Source organism: Lissotriton vulgaris, chromosome 3_1, assembly GCF_964263255.1.
Source record: "Lissotriton vulgaris chromosome 3_1, aLisVul1.2, whole genome shotgun sequence".
In the NCBI taxonomy this organism is placed as follows: Eukaryota; Metazoa; Chordata; class Amphibia; order Caudata; family Salamandridae; genus Lissotriton; species Lissotriton vulgaris.
In genome coordinates, this window is record NC_141689.1 from 1037182924 (window position 1) to 1037204749 (window position 21826).

At 43.3% G+C, this 21826-nt stretch overlaps 1 protein-coding gene across 1 annotated transcript in view; it reads right to left on the bottom strand.

Annotated features, from left to right (window-relative positions):
• METTL14 (methyltransferase 14, N6-adenosine-methyltransferase non-catalytic subunit) overlaps nt 1–21826 on the bottom strand; it is a 205733-nt gene that overhangs the window by 17584 nt on the left and 166323 nt on the right. Inside the window, exon 9 of the mRNA XM_086961446.1 lies at nt 12867–12983. Within this exon, the coding sequence (XP_086817572.1) occupies nt 12867–12983 (117 nt within the window). The remainder of the gene's footprint in view (nt 1–12866; nt 12984–21826) is intronic.

Below are 21826 nucleotides of genomic sequence, written 5' to 3' on the forward strand. Positions count from 1 at the left end.
TTACCTTTCAGGATAAAAACTTGAGGGAGTGGAGGGTTTCAAATGGAGGGTCCATTAATCTTATTATTACAATACTGAGATTTCATCTGGGAGCTGGTGGACCCTAAAGAGGAATGACTCTTAAGACGTTCCAGGCTTTGACAACTGGAATCCTGAAGAGGGAAGTGTGTTGCCCATTTTGTAGATATGCGGCTACCCCGGCGAGGTGTAGCCTCACAGATGTAAAAGCTAAACCAGAGGTATATAAATGAAGTAAATAGGCAATAATGTCTCGTACTTTAGCTCCTAAGAGATCAATGTGTTTGTACTGACAATAGTGAACAAATCTTTTTCATTTAGCCGCGTAACATGCCTGAGTAGTAGGCTTGCATGCCTTTTTATGAATGTCCATACTCTGTTGTGGGAGATTAAAGTGGCCAAATACTAGGTCCTCAGGAGCCAGATTGCAAGGTTGAGTGATCTGGGGTCCGGTTGTCTGATTTGTCCATGGTTCTGCATGAGAAGGGCATGCCTGTTTGGCAGTGGTTCCTGGGGAACTACTGACAGTTCGAGAAGTGTGGTGAAGCATGGTTGCCGTACCCATATGGGAGTCACCAGGATGAAAGTGAGAGATTTCTGCTGAAGTTTGTGAACCACAAATGGAAGCAGTAGGTGAGGGGAAAAAGCATAAGCTAATTTCCCGGAGCAGCTCATCCATAGTGCATTGCCCATGAACTGTAGGGGTGTGGGAACCTGGAGATGAAGTTTGGGCACCTGGTATTCTCTGCTGCAGGCTAGAGGTCTACTTCTGGTTGTCCCCAATGCTGGAAGTATTGGAGGAGAACTTGCGGCTGGAGTGCCCAGTTGTGCACTTGTTCGAGCCTCTGTGATTTTCTGCCGTCAGAGCAAACTGTAAAAACGTAGATCTCTAACCGAGGGAAGTAGGGTTCTTGGAATCACAAACTCACTGGAAGATCCCCACTGCGCCTGCTCTCACGATCACAGGATCACCAGACTTGTAAACGTTTCCACTGGCGGTGAGCTGCAAACTCCATTGCAACTACGAAAACAGACCATGTAACTATAGCTCAAGAAATTAAATCGGTCCTGAAGACGCTAATGGAGGGCACTGACATGTCCGACACAACCATAACTGCCTGTACCTCTTATTCTATACACTACAATGCCGGACAGGAGGGCACCTTGCTGGCGGGAATGGGGGTGCGTCTGGCAACTCGACCTGGATAATAACCTTGCTGTTACTTTCCCTGGGATCATCCATTCCTGAGGCCATGGTTGCGTTTCCCTGCCCTTATCTGGCTCTTGTTCCCGACTATGCACCTTGCCATGATGGACTTCTTTTCCTGTTAAACGTAAATTTTGAATGCTCTTGTCCTATGGTTTCCTTTGTTGGGGTTTTCTTTTTTCTGTTGCTCCTCCAGACGGACCGTTCTCTGGGCCCTAGTCTGGGCGACCACACAATTCTCTTTTGCTTTGAAGGATTCACTGCTGTGAGCTCTCATCTCGAGAGGCATCCGCTTCCACAGCCTTTGCCCCCCTCTCATATCCCAGGCCCTTAAGATAATCAGCCTCAATGTGCAGGGCCTTAACAATCCAATCAAACAGGCTGCTGTGCGTTCATTACTAGAACAGCTTGGCAGTGATATTAGCCTTTTACAGGAGATACATCTACTTTCAAAAGATACACCCAGAATGCACTCCCGGTGGTTCCAACGTCAGATCCGGTCTCAGGACTTTCTAAGAGGGGAGGGGTAGCCATTCTCTTCTCCTGTGGATTTAAAGGGGAGGTTCTAGACACAGTCACCAAAATCAAGAGGCATTTTCTTGCAGTTAGACTTAAATTGGGTACCTTTCATTTTACTTTAGTGAACTTATATGCACCTAATGAATCTCAAGAACCCTTCATCATTTGTTCTCCGACTTATGTCCTCAGGTCCCCAGACTCAGCCATCTTTATCATTTAGTAATGGACACCGATCTAGACCGCTTTGGGTAGCGCTCTGACCAAACAGGAGCTTTTTCTGTTTCAGGATTACAGTTGATAGCAGACTGCGGATTACAGGATGTCTCCATCAACTGTCTAGAGACTATACGTTCTATTCAGCGGCCCATAAAACCTTTGAGCGCATTGATTACTTCCTCACAACCCCGAATCTCTTGCCCTCATCACTGAGGCAGTCATTGCTCCCCGATCAATGTCGGATCATGCCTCCCAGGGCCCAACTGGCTACCAGGCGTTTTGGCATGCTGCCAAGCTGGGGGCCGATTTCGTTGATGGGGACCTACGTGTGCTGAACGAAATTCGTTTTGCTTTGTTTATTTCAAAGCACACGCAGGTCTCCATCAACAAAATTAGCCTCAACCGCAGTGACATCAGCCCCCCGCTTGGCAGCATGCCAAAACGCCCGGCTACCGGTCTCCAAATTAGAGGCCACCAGGGTTTGGAGGGAGCACGAGATGCAGCGCCTCCTCCTTAAGCATCCTGATCACGATCGGGCAGATAGGCCTTGGTGCGCCTCAAAGACAAATTTTTATCTCTGCAGCAATCGCTGTGGGAGGATGCTAGCTCATCGCCTTGGCAGCAAAACCGATGCTGGTAGGATCAGAAGGATTCGCTCTGGGCCTCACTCAACAGTTTGCTCCTATGTAAAGATTGAGTCTTCTTTCTGGGCCTTTTATGGCTCCTTATATTCTACTGTGGATAGCCCCCAGGGAAATCCCCTCCCTTATCTTAATGGGTCTACTCTCACTGCCCTTCCTGCCACGGAGCTTGAGGCTTTGGACCAACCTATACGAATTGGCAATGCAAGTTTGTTGATTTCCCACCTGAAGCCTTTGAAATTAAAAAAGGGACCTGATGGTTTTGGCATCCTCTTTTATACAGTGTTCTGCCAAGACCTTACCTGGCTGTATAACTCATTCACAGATTCTGGCTCTCAATTCTGGAAGCTGCTATCTTGGTCATAGGGAAACCTGGCAAGGATCCGAATTGATGTGGACCCTATAGAACCATTTTTTTAAATTGAATATAGATGCTAAATTATTTACTGGTATCGCGGTGCACCATGCCGGGTTTAATTGAGCCAGACCAGGCCAGATTTATTATGGTGCGTCAATAACACCAAGTGCCTTCTTCATATTTTGGATAAAATCCATAGATCTCTGAGAGAAGCTTTGCTCCTTTCCATAGACTCCGAAAAAGCATTTGACCGCATCCACTGGCCCGGAACTTTTCGCGACTTTACACTGGTTGGCTTTGGGGACAAATTCTGCTAAAGGATGCACTGCATCCTCAGCGAACCTAGAGCGTCAGCGAGGGTCAATGGCCTCTCTTCCTTCATCTTTCCAATATCTCAAGGCATACAACATGGGTGCCCTTTATCCTCTCTTCTCTTCGCATTATATATGGAGCCTTGATAATCTGTACATCGGTGGTGTCGCGTATGAGGTGACCAGCATCTTGTTAGCCTTTATGCTAATGATAGCATTATATCAATAGCCAACCATATTTCATCACTCCTTGCGCTGGTGTCTGAGCTTCATCTATTCAGCAAAGTTTCTGGTTTTAAAGCAAATTTACAGAAATTGCAGATTTTGAACCACTCTGTTGACTCCACTCACGAATCTGCCCTGTGTGCTCAATTTCTGTATGAGTGGGCAAGGGACTCCATTGATTACCTTAGTATCAAACTAGACGGAACCCTTTCCAAGACTCTGTCTTATAATTACTAGGCTTTTCATTTCCCAGACACGTTGAGCGCTAGCTGCATGGAGACTGCTTAGGCTTTCTTGGACTGGCCAATTAGCAGCTATAATGAGTTTACTCCCACGCATTCTATACATGTCACAAGCTCAGACACTGTCCCTGACCCCTCCTCCGAAGGCTCTGTGATCCTTGCAACTAAAGGTAAATAACTTCTCCTTCTACTAGACAGCGAATGACTGCTGCTTTTTCTGGTTTTCTGACTCCATTGTTGGGACAATTGGGTATGTCTCCAGTGAGTGAGAGTAGACAATTGCGTAGTCAATTGCCTGATGCAGATGAACGTGCAGTTTTGGATCATATGGCACGTAGATGGGTTACGTATACCTCCCAGTATGATCTTGAGGGTATTATGGATGTTTTTCAGCAATGGAAAGCACCAAAGCAACAATACGTTTTTGAAATGATGTGTGTGTTCATTGGTGAACAATGGATGGACGAAGTGGGTAAAGCCCCTGAAGAATTGTATCGAGTGCGTTCCGACTTTGCGAAAGGGACGATTGTGAGTCTCCTCGACATCGAGAGAGCGGTGTCGACATTGTTGTCGTTTCGTAACAATGCTCCTTCTGAACGATTGTTCGAGCCTGATTCGTCAGTTAGGAGAAAAGCGCGTCAATATCCGATGCGAGAGGTTCCTCCAGTTTGGAGACCTGCTGATCCCAATGCTAATCCACCTGTTGTTGCACATTTCCAGCGAATATGGGTACATGTTCCTTGGAAGCGCGCTGAAGTCCTAGCACTTAAGCAGACTTTACCTGACCCACGGAAAAATCCGGCGGGATATTATAAAGAGCTCACGCAAACTGTGGGTTCGTGCGTCATGAATTTAGCGGACATAGACATGTTGTTTGGTAATGTTGTTCCACAGCCTATCTGGAATGTGCTTCGACATACGGATCATGATCGCGAATTGGGTGATACATGGGTTAATCTTGTTGCTGCGAATGATAGACAAGTTGGAGGTGCTAAGCCTGAAGATCTTATTACTGAACTTCCTGGTAGGATAATTACTTTTATGAAGACTTTGATGCCCGAAGTGCGTGTTAATTGGGACAAGTTGTCTGCATGTAAGCAGAAGAGAGACAAGACTGTCTGATTTCTTCACGCGTTTTGAAGAAACTTTTGTAGATCATAGTGGTCAGGATATGACTACCGAGGGTGGTCAGTGATTGTTCGTTGACAAGTTTGTGCATAATCTACTTCCCGAACTATGCACTAAGTTGAAGGATTCTAAGAGTGCTTGGGCCGTTTCTACGTCAGCGCAGATTTTAGCTACGGCTCAGTACTATGAAAATAGGCGCAAGGATGAGTTAGAGAAAGCGGATAAGAAGACTAAGGAATTGAAGACTAAAGTTCTTCTACAACAAGCTTATCCACCCCGTATTAATAGTCAGTGCGATTATCAGCAAACTCAGCAGTATTTGAGAAACTTGCAAAGGAACGAGTCTTCTCAACAGCGTTTCCTGTATGGGCCTAATCAGTGTGCGTATTGCAAAGAAGAGGGCCATTACAAGAATATTTGTCCGGTTTTGTTACAACGCACGAATGGTGCTTCTGGGTGTACGAGGTAGGGGTTCTCAACAAGCGCCTAGAGGTAGAGGTCGCGGACAGAATTTACGTCCTTTGCCTCCGCAGAACTCGATGAATAGTTTTGATCAACAGCAGAGTTCGTCTGGTAGGACAGCACAGTACTATATGGATGATTACTATGTTGAAGGTGACGAAGCAAATGGTGATAATTGTTAGGACAGCCATGGACAAAGAGAGGGAGTTGTTTCAGTTCCAGTAGATCAGAGTGGACCCTGTGTTGAAGTGATTGCATCAGGTGTGTCAGAGCCTTTTCTGCTAGATACTGGTGCTACGAAGAGTTCTATTATGCATTCTAAGCTCCCTGGTGCACCTTTGTCTGGCTTTGATAATGTTTCAGTAGGTTTTTCTGGCGCCCCCGTTACGAATCCGATTTCTGCTCCATTATCTCTTTCTGTTGGTCCTCGTAAGTTTGAAGCACCCCTTCTTTTGACTACAGGTTGTAATGAGAATTTGCTGGGATTGAATTTGTTGAAGAGATTGTATGCAACATTGTATTGTTCTCAATCAGGAGTTCATCTTACTTTGGGTGAGAGAGTGATCTCTCCGATGTACGTGTCGACAGATAGTCTTCCACCTGACTAGTCTCTGTTACCAGATTCATTGTGGGCTACTGTTCCAAATGATGTGGGCCTACTGGACATTCCCCCATATGTTGTGACACTGAAGGCGAATGCTAAGTTACCGCGCATTCCACAATATCGTATCTCGAGTGATGGTGAGCGTGCACTTTTAGCGATTATTTATGACCTGATCGAAAAGGGTGTCATTGAGGAAACGAGAGGTAATGTGTGCAATAGTCCTGTTTTGCCTGTTCTGAAGAGAACTGATCCTTCACAGCCTCCTGTATATAGGTTTGTCATCGATCTTCGCGAAGTGAACAAGATTGTTGTTCCACAATTTCCTGTTGTGCCTGATATTACAGCTCTGTTGACTCTGGTTTTCGGTGATTGACTTGAAGAATGCTTTCTTCAGCATCCAGATTGCCATGGAGAGTGGGGACATCTTTGGATTCTCTTTAGGAGGTCGCAGTTTCCGCTTTAAACGCGCTCCTCAAGGCTATTGTGAGAGTCCATCGATCTATAGTCAAGCTTTGAAGACACAACTTGATCTGTTGATTTTACCTGATGGTGCACCCTTATTCAATACGTCGATGATTTGTTAGTTGCCGCTGGTACTGAAGAGATTTGCAGGGAAGCCACTTTGTCGCTACTGCGCCACTTGTCTGATTGTCATCATAAAGTTTCTCTCTCCAAGTTGCAATTTTGTCTACAAGAAGTAACCTACTTAGGTCACCTCTTATCGAAGGAGGGAAGGAAACTGACCCCAGAAAGAATTCAAGCTATTGCGAAAATGAGTGTGCCTACGACACAGAGAGAAGTACGTGCGTTTTTGGGTATTACATCGTACTGTAGACAGTGGATTCCTAATTTCTCCTTGTTAGCGAAGCCTTTGACAGCTCTTACTGTTAAGGATACTCCAAATCCTATTCCTTGGACTGACGAATGTCAAACGAGTTTTTCTGAATTACGCAATGCGTTGTGTTCGGCTCCTGTGTTGGGTACTCCCGACTACAGTAAGCCTTTCACATTGTATGTTCACGAGAGAGAGGGATGTGCATTGTCAGTGTTGACTCAGCAATTTGGCGATAAGCAACGCCCATGTGCGTACTTTTCGTCGACTTTAGATCCGGTAGCTAGAGCGTTGCCGAGTTGCTTGAGAGCTACAGCGGCAGCGGCTGTTTCAATTCGACAGTCTGCTGGTTTGGTTATGGACAACACGTTAGTGGTGATTGTTCCACATGCAGTGGATACCTTGTTGAACCGTACGAAGACGCAGCATTTAACTAGTGCTCGGTTGTCGGGTTATGAGTTGATGTTGTTAGCGAGTCATGTGCACATTAAACGATGCAACACGTTGAATCCAGCCACGTTGTTGCCGATTTCAGTTGAGACAGATGATGATAGTGAAGAACAGCATGACTGTTTTCTGAGAACTGAAGAAGAAACGAAAGGGAGAGTAGACCTTAGGGACACTCCTCTTCCTGAATGTGATGGTACTTTGTGGGTTGATGGTTCGTGTTTTAAGTTGCCGAATGGTGATATGACTGCGGCATATGCTGTTACGACTTTGCATACGATTGTTGAAGCTGCACGTATCCCACATAATTCAGCACAAGCAGCGGAGTTGATTGCATTAACGAGAGCATGTGTGTGGCGAAAGGAAAACGAGTGAATGTGTACACTGATAGCCAATACGCCTTTGGTGTGGCTCATAGCTTTGGACGTTTGTGGCGTGAACGTGGATTTTTAACTTCGCCTGGGACGAAGATCTAGCATGGACAGTTGGTGAATGAACTTCTCGAATCTCTTACTTTGCCATTACAAGTAGCGATCGTGAAATGCAGTGCCCATAAGAAAGTTACGGATGATGTTGGCTGTGGTAATGCGTTTGCGGATGAAGTCGCGAAAGAAACTGCGAGAAATGTGATTAGTCGAATGTACGCTGCGGGTCCGGCGAGATGGGTTCCAGAGAAGAGTATGTGTGAAGATACGATTGAGAGTGTGAAATCCATACAAGCTGAAGCTACAGAGAAAGAGTTGAATGAATGGAGAGAAAGCAAGGGTAGATTGGATTCGGATGGTTGTTGGACTGATTTGTCAGAGCATCAGAGATGGTTGTTGCCTAATGCGTATGTGCTTCCGGTTGTTACAATGGCTCATGGAATGGCACATATCAGTGTGAAAGGGATTTGCAAGTTGTTGGCTCCGGTTTGGCAGAATGCGGGAATTCCAAAATGTGCAGAGAACTTGGTGAAGAACTGTATGGTGTGTTTGATGTACAATCCTGGTAGAGGAACTCCAACATCAGCTGGTCATTTTGCTCCTCCTACGTATCCGTTCGAGGCTTTGCAGCTAGATTTTATCCACATGGAATGATGTAACAACTTGAAATATGTCTTAGTGGTTGTTTGCTCCTTTTCTAGATGGGTAGAAGCTTATCCCCTTAAGGACAATACTGCCTTGTACACAGCGAAAGTTTTGGAAAAATAATTTTTCCCGATGTTCGGAATGCCGAGAATTATCTGGAGTGACAATGGGAGTGAATTTGTCGGTCAAGTTATGAAGAGTGTGTGTGAGGGACTAGGAATCCGGCAGAAATTCCATGCTGCAAATCACCCCCAATCAGCTGGTTTAGTCGAGTGCTATAATGGTACTCTTAAATTGAAATTGGCCAAAATCCAAGCGAGCACTGGTCTACAGTGGCCAGATGCTTTGCCTTTAGCGCTTTTGTCCACGAGAATGACTGTGCATTCACAAATAGGTTTGAGTCCGTATGAGGTTGTGTTTGGTCGCCCGGCGAATATTTGGGGCGTACCAAGACCAACAAAGTTCAGTGACCTCGAACATCCAGTGCTGCTTACGTGAACTGACGACTAAATTGTGTGTTTACACCAACAGGCTTACGACAGCCTTCCACAAGCTTCAGAGGATCCATGCCATTCTATCGAACCTGGCTCATGGGTCTTCGTGCGTAACTTTCAGCGGAGCAAGAACGATCAGCCCCGCTGGACGGGACCCTATCAAGTACTTCTGTCGACACGATCTGCGGTCCGAGTGCGAGGCAAGCGAAACTGGATCCACGGAGTGCATACTAAGCGGGCACCTTTGCCCTTACCATATGATAAGTGGGTCCAGGAGGGACTTGCAGATTCTGAAACAGACATTGTTCCACGATTTTTACCATTCAGCGATGCTCGTCTGATTGGTACGAACACTGAGAAAGAAAGTGATGATATTTTACAAGAAGCAGTGCCTCCTCTGAATCGATTGAACACTACTGAGCCTGAACTCTTGTTTAAGGATCAAGAAGTGCCTGGAAGAAGCCACTATAATTTGCGATCGAGAATCATGGACAAATAAATAAAGACAAAGTTTTATGCTTTATCTGTTTGCAGGTTAGCTCTCCACCAAGGATCTATTCATTTTTTGTTTTTTCGAACCGCCATCTGGTTCCAGCTGCTAGGGTCGCGGTTGCCGTAAGTCTTTGGAGTGCAAGCCTGAGACATTAGGTCGAGGGTTCTGGTTGGCCTAAGGGAGTTGCCCTGGGTTGACAGAGGCATTCCTTAGCAGAATCAACCTACCACAGCGGGCAGCATATTTAGTTTAGGATGGATTTCTTTGAGTTGGAGAGACCTGCACGGACAATGATTTTTAGAAAGAAGATATGTAAACTCATATCGAAGAAAAGTTTTTTGATACCATGTTTGTTTTTGCTATTGAGCCTGATGACGTTCATAATTGGTTATGTAACATTCTCTTTTAAAGTAACGTTTAATCCCACTGTGCAACCTACACCTCCACCTACTATTTCTTCTCATTCTTTTCACCCTTTGCCTGAACATGAGGTAGTTAGACGATTGGAATTTGCTAATAATTCCTTTATCCAACTTTTGCACCAACACCAGTTCGTGATGAACACGACAAACTGTTGGATTTGTGGTCTAATGCCCCATACGACTGATAAGGGTATTCCTTACTGAGTTCTGCCTTTTAGTTTAAATGGTTCGATCTGGGTTTACAGAACGATGTTTATCTATGCCCATAGTGTCTATCCCCAACGTTCAGTGAAAGACAACCCGAAGAATAGTGCTCTGGTCAAGGGTATAGTCGACATGATTAGAGGAATTAGTTTGTATGAGACTATCCCGAGAGATGAGGCACTAGCGTATATTGGTTGGAACGTTACTGGATATGGAGTTAGTCTGAGTGTTAATCAGCGAGCGAAGAGTTCTCCACCGATTTGGATAGTGCCCCATCAGGGTCGTATTGTCTGCAGGGTAATGGCAAGAATCCGAGAGCTCAGTTAGGGAAGAGCGTTTGTACTGAGACTTACGTATTTTCGTCTCAGTCTTCCCCAGCATTCTTGGCTGCTAAGGGTACCTACTTTGACTGCTACGACAAAGCGTACACATGGTTGCCCCCTGATTTTTCGGGCACGTGTTTTGTTTCCTTTCTGTTACCTCCCACTTTTACAGCTGCGGCAGATTACCATAAGACGAGGGTTGCTAGAGGTGTCTTTAGTCAAGAAGACACTGCAGGGCAAGAGTTCGGAGATTTCTTTAAGGGTTTTCTGCCGTTCTGGGGACCGATGGCTAACAGTAGGAATATTCGCCAGTTGACGAGAGTGGTTGAGTCCACCATAGTCGAAACTGCCGGTGCCCTTGGTAATTTGACTGCTGAGCTCCAGTCGGATAGACTTATGACACTCCAAAATAGAGTTGCTCTTGATGTCATACTAGCAGATCGAGGTGGAGTTTGTAAACTGATTCAATCGAGCTGCTGCGTTTTTGTTCCAGACAACGCTCCGTCAGTTTTCCAGGCCATTTCCAAACTACATAAGATCTCCGATTCTGTCCATTTGGACAAAGGAGATTGGTTGGTAATGGGATGGTTATGGGGATTGATATCCACCTGGGGTTGGAAGATTCTGATGGTCATAGGGATGGTTTTAGTTATCCTTTTCATGTTCTGTCTCTGTGTACAGTGTGCTCCTGCAATTTGTGGCCTCTGTGCTACTTCGTGTGTAAAGAGACCTGTCCAGAGAGAGGTACTAAGTAATAGGATGATGCTACAGCAACATATCGATGATCTGATGAAAATAGATCCAGATTCAGATTGACATGGGTTTGGGTTTGTTGCCTATGTAAGGGCAAAAGGAGGTTCTGTAGTTCTGTGGTTTGCGAGTGAAGATCGGAGGTTCCGAACCCGTTCAATAAAGGTCGTCGGAAATAGACTATTTTGGTGTCAGCAGACCGCAAATGACCAGTGTAGCGTGTCTGAGTGTTTTCGTATGAATCCATATATGAGAACACTCCGTATTCAAGGATTTAGTTTGAACCTTCGGGTTCCATTTTGTGTACGGCAGCCATTTTGTATGGTTGCCCTCACATAGGCCCGATGACTGTGGCCGAACGAGTCCTTGAAACACGTATGCCTTAGCTGACTTTTGAGTGACCTGGCCGAACTGACTCCTTGCCCGAGGCTGACCTCGCTGAGCCAGTTCCTTGTTGAGCAGCTGGTCTGATAAAGATCAAAGAGTAGGACGTGCCCGAGTTTATGGTACACTGCTCCCACCTTTCTATCTCACTGTTTCTGCCTTTCCTTTACAACATAATCACAGATTTGGGTTGAGGGTTTTATGATGGGTTTGTCTGGCCTGATCGAACAGGATATTGGAATGTGCTTGGTCATTTCTGGTGAGCTGGACAACGGAAAATGGGATTGTCGGAGATTGTCGTCATACGCTACTTTCAAATTGTGACATTGCTATTTGTCAGTTTGTATGCATCTAATGCTAATTTGAAATGTTGCCTGAGGCTTGATTTTTGGCATAAAAGACCATGCTCCGCTCATTGAAATTGTGCAGTCTCTAGCGAACCACCCGTGTGTGCTTCGTAGACCTCTGTTCCTGGTTGCAGCCAATAAACGTTGGTCCTTGACGTCATCAAGAAGTATCCCGTGTCTCTGTTTGCCAAGACAGGGGAACTCGAAGGCATCGGGCGTTCTCCCTGACGCCGCTGGGTTCTAAAACCCGGTCCTTCAACACAAAGCAGTTGGCAGTAGACGATAGTATGACCATCACCGCTTTGAGTACAATCATTTGGAGGTTTGGGAAGCAGGCACAGGAGGACAATCAACGCCTTCCGTAAAACCAGGCTAGTTCTGTTTGGGTTACAAATTACTGATCACTTCATCAAGGTACCTCACCTTCAGACACAGATGTAGAAACACCTTCAAGATTCTTGTTACATAATGCTTTTAACAGAAAGTGAGTAAAGGCTTCATGAACTGGATTGGTGGCCTCATATGTCTCATTTAGTTCTGCCTACCTAAGGCCAGCAGACAAAGAAAAAGTTACTTACCTGAAACAATGTTCTGCAGCTAGTGCATTATAGATTCACATGCTGTGCATAATTGCGCCATCTAGCGAGAAATTGTGGATATTTAATCCAGACAACACCCCACTTGCTAGAAGAACACATCAGCAGCAGAAGTGTGATAAGCAATTACTAGCAACTTAAAATTGCTTTGCTCAAAAATGTAAAATGTGGGCATCAACCATTAGAGTGTCGATTTCACTAGTTTACCAATTGAAGGAAGTTTTTATCAAACACACACATGATACGTTATGACAACTGTTAACACAACTGAGCACCACAATAGGAAAATAAATAAATGTTGCACCATTCACTTTGAATCGAATACCAGCAGGTCCCTTAAGGATTACATTGAATCAACAATAGTTGCTGCACTTTTCTAGCAACTGTATCCATGTGCGTTAAAATACTGCACAAACTAATGTTGTTCCTTCGGCTATTAACTCAGTATTTGCAACAGAGCAGTCTTTTCTGAGAAATCTCTACTTCTGATCTAAGTAAAACAAAAATATGCCACTGTGCTCATTTGCTGGCAGTTACAGTTGAACACAGTTCTCATATCAACAACATGTTTACCTTTGTTCTCTGAAAGACAGCCTTTGGATCCAAAGTCTTTGTCTTGCCAGGGTTGTCTTTGTTAGTTTTAATCCAGCAAATGTCTTCGCACCTTCTGAAACCCCACTTCCGTAAACACTGAAATCAAACGTTTAAATGAAGAGAATTAGTTAAACATCCACTACTTGAATATATTGATATATTTTAAGCACTGTCATACAAAATGAAACGACTAATTGGCCAGTGAGTCCATACAATCAACTTTGACAGAACCTCCACTGTTTGCAGAGTTCCCAAAAGGCAACAACAAATTGATGGCTCAGTACACCATTAGGATTGTCAAACTGATATCACTGTGAACATGAAACCAACAAGAGGGGTCTGCTGAGGGATGTCCTTCACAAACTTAGCAGCTTTTTGTTAGTTGCCAATCTCAATAAGCATTTTCTGCTCCAAGAGATGAACATCACAAGGTCTCTTGGCATTAGCTCTCAAGATAATCCATTATTGATAACACCGGCCTTCTTGATGACACTAGTAGCATCGGCACAGTGATCATACTAAATCATAAAATCTGGAATGCTGGCAACATTGTTTGCACACTTACTGACCCAGTAGCTGAACTAGGTAAGAAACCGTACAGTTTAATTCCAATGCTATTATAACAGAGCTAAAAACACACAAATTAATGTAACAGATAAGAGACAGTGAAAAGTACAAGCAGATCTGCATGGTGAGTTGAAGTCTTAGGATAAATTTGTATGCATGATTTTGCTTGGCAAATGTGATATCAAGGAGAGCACTACGGCTTGAAGTACTCATAGAAGTAGCAACAACGCTGTTCAATCAGTTACGTTTTCAAACGTTGTCCTTGGTCTCGCAGAAGAGACTGGCAAAAGAAGTAGTGGTCAGTTGCGATGCTCATTTCTTTAACAAATCATATGACTAAGGAGTTAAATAACAATCCACACACATGACAATGTTGAACAACCACATCAGGTTCATAAAATAACTTTAAAGCATAGCGCAAGCATTATCTCTCAGCAACGTACTCAAATCAACTCAGAGAAAAATAATAACCTGCTTGCAATATAATTTCTTGAGCACAAGTATCTTCATTAAATTCATACACTTTTCAATATCTTCACTCATGTGATCTATCCCAGAACGCTTTCTTGACGCAATCAGAAAGGTGTTTGTCTGTGATAGTTCATATGCACTCCTCGCCGAGTACATATTTCAATCTTCCACACAAAAAAGGTCTTTAGTTAAAACGTTCTATATTTGATTAGCATTAAGTCATCATAATCCACAATGGAAAAAACGTTATTTTTGAAAGTATTTGCATTACTGGATTAAATCTACTCGTCTTCAGATACACGTTGTGCCTTTTTTTACTCTTCGCAGATGTGAAGTTCTGTGCACAGAATTGAAAAAAAAAACAACACGAAGACATCTAAATTGCCATTTTATTTTCTATACCAGGTCCATTTTGTGATTTGAACCACATCTATTTTAGCTACGGTTTGTAAATATGTTCCTTTTTATAGTCCAGTTGCTTGTATAGTGTGAAGAAAGGAGAGAGCGTTCGAGAATAAATGCTATTTTTATTGCATTCTTTTGTTGTTTATTAGTCCCTTATACTGGCGTAGGCTTTGCTATAAGTCAAGGCATTTTAACATACGTTGCATTATATACATTGTTTCGGTATTCATCGAGACAGCTGCATTTGAAGAGATGTATCAATAAACAAAGAAAATACTTTCCATTGAAATAGGTTTTCAATTGTGCTTTAATCAATGAAAGCATTGTTACCAAAATGAAGGCTATTCATGTGAAAAATTGAAATGTTTATTAAAAAATTAGAGCAAATGAATAGAAACGTTTTCTGTCATACATACAGGTGTCTCCTTTCTGATTGAGGTAGCACAGGAGATCACAAAGAGTAAAAAAAAAAAAAAGGGATTCAATGCAAAGGGAACCATTTAATTAATTTGTGTATTTCAGATAGCCCACCTCGAGGTACTAAGAGGGCTCAAAGCCACAGACTGGCGTACTTAGCCACTCTCCAAGTTACTTTCTGAATACTTGAGCCTAAATTTAGAACAAAGCTTTGAGGCACAGCAGTCTGTCCTTGAGAAACTGAAGGGTTTTCTTCCTCGATCGTCTGACTCAAGAGCTGTGTGAAGACAAGTAGAGTTCTTCCCCCCCCCCCTAACTCCCCCCCCCAGCTTCCTGGGTACTACTCAACCTTAGAAGTCATGGTTCTAGATCATCAATACCATTTTATCACACCAGTGCAGTTGCAGTTCAGTCAACTGATCATGTTATTCAAGCAGTGTAAAAAGGGGAATTGGCTGTTACGGCGCATAAGGTTATCGCAAAATGCCAATTAACTACATCAAGAGAAAGTAATAAACATCAGAAAGCAAAGGAAAGGGAAGCTAAAGCATTTGTGTCAATTATTCAGAAATATTTAATTTGGTTCAGGATAAGATGGAAATTAAAAATTAGTGTTCAATATCCTGCACTGTGTGAACGGACATTCCAATTTGCCTTGGCTGCACAAATGTACCTCATCTTGGCAATACACTGTAGCCGCGCGACTTAGATTGTAAAATGAGACTGCTTTTAAAAGGATAAAAAATACATTTTAATTATTAACATGTATTGACATTAACCATGAAAGTATCTCATCTTAAACAAGGGTAGGAAGACAATACATACAATGGTACATCTGCATGCTTTCCTTTAAATGGCTAGAGGATAATTTACAGAAGCTAGGGATTGCCCTGTAAGGAAAACCACAGTGGAGGTTACTAAAAAGAAGCATATTTGCAGGAATAGCGAAGTTCATATTAATTGTAGGTCTCGCTTCTAGGCCGCATAAGTAGTAGGCCTTTCTCATCCGCGGACAATCATGCAGGGCACAGTTATACATCTATAGCAAGACATCACTGTAATACAAATGCCTTGCACCCAAAAGCAGTGCAGAGCTTTCTACGGCTTAGACAATATCGTGAAGAGGAACTTTGCCAAAATGTGAAGCATGGATAACGGAGTCTGTGTGGAGGGGGAGGGATACAGTTGGTTTGTTAAAGTTATGGGAGGGAGGGACTGACTAGACTATTATAAACATTACAATACATTATGTGTACTAGACTACTGGAATCCTACTGAGCAATGTAAAGAATTGAAAGTTTAAAAAAAACCATATGCAAATCATTGGATTGTATCGCTACTGAACCATACTTTACTATGTAAATGTATACTTTTATATTATTGGTATTAAACTGATCTGATGTATGCTAAAAATACTGCAAACGATTGTATTAGGAAAATTGATAAAATGTGTTTAAAAAAAAATGTGAAGCATGGATAAGGCCTTCTTTCAGTCTACAGTTTCTTTCTAGCATGGACGTCATCGACTCCCGCTGGATAAACTTTGGATCAGAAAGCTGGCAAGGTGCCTTCTAATGAAATCGCAATTCTGCTACTGGTGTTTGGCTTAAGATTCCTATTAATACTAAGAAGTCCTGAAATGCCAAGAAAACGCTTGGAAAAAACAAAAACAAACACACACACACGTCAATGAAGAGGCACACCCATTTCACAGTCACCCTTAAATGAGGTAAATACCCTCAAGCTCATAGCAAAAAGTGTACCCAGGCCAGCACTAAAAAAAGCAGGGCAAAAAAGGATAGCAAGGACAGGTGTGGAGGCAAATGTTCTTTATTCTTTTCCCTTTCCCAAGTGCATTTCATTCACCAGCCCAATACCAGACCATCATAACAGATAATGGGACACCCCTTAACAGCTGCATCAGAATGGTGCCATAAATGCAAAAACTGTGCAAAAGCCAAAGCTGCAAAAAAGGGATGGCAGGCCAGCTAGAAAAGTGGCATTGGCAACTCTCAATTCCCTTATTAGCGTGCCTTTGCCTTGCCTGCCCCTTACTAGACAAGCAAAATCTTTGCCACCATGCACAGCTCTAAAAGACAGCCATGCCTGTTTTTAAAAGCACACCATAATGGATGTGCGTCTTTGCAAGCTTTCCATCTGCCAATTGAGCTAAAATCATTTCGAAATCCCAGTTTTTGGAGGGACTGCTAGTTCATTATGCTAATCTTAGATTGGTCACACCAGTTGAGGTTCTATGATCTCATATACTTGCTTAAGACTCAAGGTGAGAATGGTTGCCTCAGAATAAAGGTGCTTTCTTAAAGTATAATAAAAGAGTGATGAATAAAATGCTTCAATTAATCTCAGTCACTGGTAATCACTCTGGCCGCATCCCAGTCCATTGTTATTTGGCACATTATGCCACTTCAGTTTAGACCCTGCTATACATAAATAAGGTTTGACCCTGCCTATATGGGAACAATACAGCTCGAACTGTTGGACCAGGTCCTTCTTAAACCAGAACCCAAGCAAATCTAGACCAGTTTCACCCTTGTTAAGGGCTTATGAGTCTGATATACCTTGTTTCCAGTAATAGTGTGCACAGGATCCAGTTCGAGCATACACAACATGCCGTATCAGCGGTGACAGACTCAATAACTAACCCTCAACTCAAAATGGGAACCTCTGTTGGAATTGCACCAAGTAAGAGTCAATTGCTGCTAAGAGCCGAGTCTCTGTTGCATAAGATCTAAGTGCCACATCTGAAATGTAAACGCAGATCTCCATTTAATAAATTATCCAAGTAGTTCTTGTAGCTGAGCTTTCACTGCTATTAGGTTAAACATCACACCTCGTTTTATATACCTGGAACTGATCCATAACAAAGTCCTCAGTGCTCATAAGTATAAAGTGTCCTCCATTTCCTTTTCCCTTCTTCAAACCTCTCTCACACCGTTCCATCTCTCTGGCAGTCTCTCTATTCTAGCCTATATTTACAACAAGGGGTGGTGAGGGACAGAGTGTCTGAATTAAGCAGAAAACTCTCACCCAGTCAAGAGATCAGGGCTAGATCCAACACCGTTTTTTAGCTCACTGCACCATCCCAGTTTCAGAACCTGGCTGTATGCAAATTAGTCTGTTCCTGTCCCAGTGCATGATGGGAACAGGGCAAACCAAACTACAAAAGCCAATTCTTACACTGGGAAGGAAACAAGCTCCCGGGGACCGGTTTCTGGCATTACAGCCGTCTTCGGCCCGGTTTGCTTGAATCCCGATGGTGCAACGAGCAAGGGACTCACATCCGAGTATACCCTTCCACGCTTAGGGTGGACAAAAATATTTACAACAAGGGGTGGTGAGGGACAGAGTGTCTGAATTAAGCAGAAAACTCTCACCCAGTCAAGAGATCAGGGCTAGATCCAACACCGTTTTTTAGCTCACTGCACCATCCCAGTTTCAGAACCTGGCTGTATGCAAATTAGTCTGTTCCTGTCCCAGTGCATGATGGGAACAGGGCAAACCAAACTACAAAAGCCAATTCTTACACTGGGAAGGAAACAAGCTCCCGGGGACCGGTTTCTGGCATAAATAACGGTGATGGATCAAGCTCTGATCTTTGGACTGGGTAAGAGTGGTCTGTTTAACTCAGACACTCTGTTCATCACCACCCCCTTTTCTAAATCGTTTTTGGCCACTATAGGTGTGGCAGGGTATACTCAGACATGAGTCCCTTTCTCACTGCTCCATCAAGATTCAAGCAAGCCAGGCCGAAGAAGGCTGAAATGCCAGAAACCGGTCCCCGGTAGCTTGTCTCCTTTCTGGTGAAGAATTGGCTTGGTAGTTTAGTCTACCCTGTTCCCATGAAGCACTGGGCCAGGGACAGACTGATTTGCATATAGCCAGGTTCTGAGCTGGGATGGGGCAGTGAGATAAATAACGGTGATGGATCAAGCTCTGATCTTTGGACTGGGTAAGAGTGGTCTGTTTAACTCAGACACTCTGTTCATCACCACCCCCTTTTCTAAATCGTTTTTGGCCACTATAGGTGTGGCAGGGTATACTCAGACATGAGTCCCTTTCTCACTGCTCCATCAAGATTCAAGCAAGCCGGGCCGAAGAAGGCTGAAATGCCAGAAACCGGACCCCGGTAGCTTGTCTCCTTTCTGGTGAAGAATTGGCTTGGTAGTTTAGTCTGCCCTGTTCCCATGAAGCACTGGGCCAGGGACAGACTGATTTGCATATAGCCAGGTTCTGAGCTGGGATGGGGCAGTGAGATAAATAACGGTGATGGATCAAGCTCTGATCTTTGGACTGGGTAAGAGTGGTCTGTTTAACTCAGACACTCTGTTCATCACCACCCCCTTTTCTAAATCTATTCTAGCCTAGACATCCTTATTTCATTGCTCTAACACACACACACACACAAACTACCCCCCCCACCTGCACCTCTGCCGTGTCATATAAATGAAGTCTCATCTTTCTCACTCCTTGCTTACAACCAATACTTTACGCCTCCACCCATTCCATCTTTCACTCATCTATCATTGTTCCTTCATTGTCTCAGCCTTCTACTGTGGATTTCACATTCACTCATTCCCCTCTCAAGTTCACCAGTCTTTTTTCAGTAATTTCCCTGAATTTTCAACATACCCTTTCTCTTTTAATCTCATTAATCTATTTTAATCTGAACAGTGTCTTAATTCAAGGTCGGTCCACTTCCTAAGTCTCTGTTCCACTGTCAGCTTCAGTATTAAAATGTATACTGGCAATAATTTAATGCACTATAATCTTCTAGATCTGCTTTTTTCCTCAGCTAATTTGGCTAGATACACCCATTCAGGAGACTTATACTTTATATTTAGAGATACTCTTCTTCAGATAAATCTTTTGGTCACTGGTGATTCACGTTCACGAGTTTCAGCCCGTTTGTCTCTCATGCTTTTTAACTGATCCACACTGTATTCTCTTACAAGTTCATTTCCTTGGAATATCTTTTTCAGTTTTACTCTGATCAGCAACAGTCTTTGTTAGAGACACTTTATCTCCCAAGGAACTTAGGGCTGAACTCAGACTTGAACATGAATTTAGACTTGAACCGTAGCCAGATTTTTCTACTTGGTTCACTGTGAACTTTGTTCTTCCTCTGGGGGGTTTTGTCACACATTTTCTTTTCCCCGATATGTTATTATTGTATTTTGCATCATGACAATGATATTTAACAATTACCACCCATTCCCTAATAACATGGGAGCAAACTATACATGTAATTTGCAGATATACCATATTATCGAATAGCATAATTTTGGGTGCAGATATCAAACTATAACAATTGCATGAGCGGCATCCTAAAACAGGCTTATAACAATATAATCTCAAACTTCAGTTGTTACAGCTTTAATCATCTTTGCTGAGTTATCTATAATTTGCTGGAGTTGCATCTCCGCCAGTTCCCAGATCATCCTGCCATCTTAGCTTTACTCAGTCCGAATTAATTAATGCATTACTCCACATTCTGCCCACAGCCATCATATATGTTCTTGCACCAATACTTATTTTGGGGGATTTTAGATGTAATCTAGCATTTTGCTATACATTTCTTCGCAGTTACTAATCACAATCCAACATTTCTTTCAGCATGTCTAGTAATGGGTGATATCAAAGCCAGCAAACATACCTGGATACAGCATTGCAAAGGCAACTCTGTTAAATCCTTTGTAGTCTTAATGACCTCTCCCAAAACCGCCTGTCTCCCTTGGCATTCCCACCACATGTGTATATATGTTCCAACAACATACCTACATGTTGGGTTGGTATCTGGCTTAGCAGGGGCCAACTTGTGCATTTAGCTAGCTTAGTATCTATGCTATTATTCATAATGGATCAATTTGTAAGTCGCACTATGAGATACTTTACAACAATTTCCCAGTATAGCCTTCCATTCCGCGTCTCGCAGTGGTTCACCAATCTTTGCTTCCCACATTGTGATCTTAGTACAACTATACAAGATGCGTCCTTTAGCAGGAATAATAGATATAACCTGGTGATAAGTTTGCCTTCTCCCCCCATATCTGCAAGGCTCGATTTAGAACATGTAGGTCTGGTTCCTGTGGGAATCCCTTCCAGGCCTTATAAATAGCAGGTGCTCCTCTGCCATATTACAAGAGACAGTGATCCCAACCAAAGGAACATACGGTTATAACCACAGAACTATAATTCAGAGCTGTGTTGGTATATATCTCAATGGAAAGGAAAATGCTACTTACCAGTATGCATCTGTTCTTGGCATGTAGAGCTGCAGATTCTTACACTGTGAATTAGATCGCCACCTGGTGTTGGGCTCGGATGATTGCATGTTGTTTTCGTCTTGGAAGAAGTCTTTTGTAGTCACGAGATAGGTGACTCCTCCCTTGGACGATAGTGCGCATGGGCATCTGCTCCATCCTTAGATTGTTTTTCGCCATGATGGGAAATGATGGAGTTTGTAGAAAGAAGAAAGGATGTCCATGCATGTATATCTAATTAACATAAAACTGGAATAGATACAGGTCCCGGGGAGGCGGAGGGCGTGTAAGAATCTGCAGCTCACCATGCCAAGAACAGATGCATACTGGTAAGTAGCATTTTCCGTTCGAGGCATATGAGCTGAAGAACTTACACTGCGCATCGATTGTACAGCAGTGTCTCCCCTAGCGGTGGTCACCTTTATCTGTTGCAGTAGTTTGAAAGAGGGTTTTGAGGACAGCTTGACCTACTGCAGCTTGCTGCTTAGCTTGCACATCAACACAATAGTGTTTAGTGAAGGTGTGTGTTGTAGACCATGTTGCTGCCTTGCAGATGTCTTCTAGGGGAAGGTTCCCTAAGAAAGCCATGGAGGCTCCTAGTTTGTGTGTGGAGTGCGCTCTAGGAGGAACTGTAATGTACGTTTTGCTTTTTGATAGCATATTTGTATACATTTTACAATCCACCTTGCACTTCCAGCTTTAGAGATTAGTTGCCTTTATGTGGTGCAGAGAAAGCTACAAACAATTGCTTTGTTTTGCGAAAGGATTTGGTCCTATCTATATAATAGAGGAGAGCTC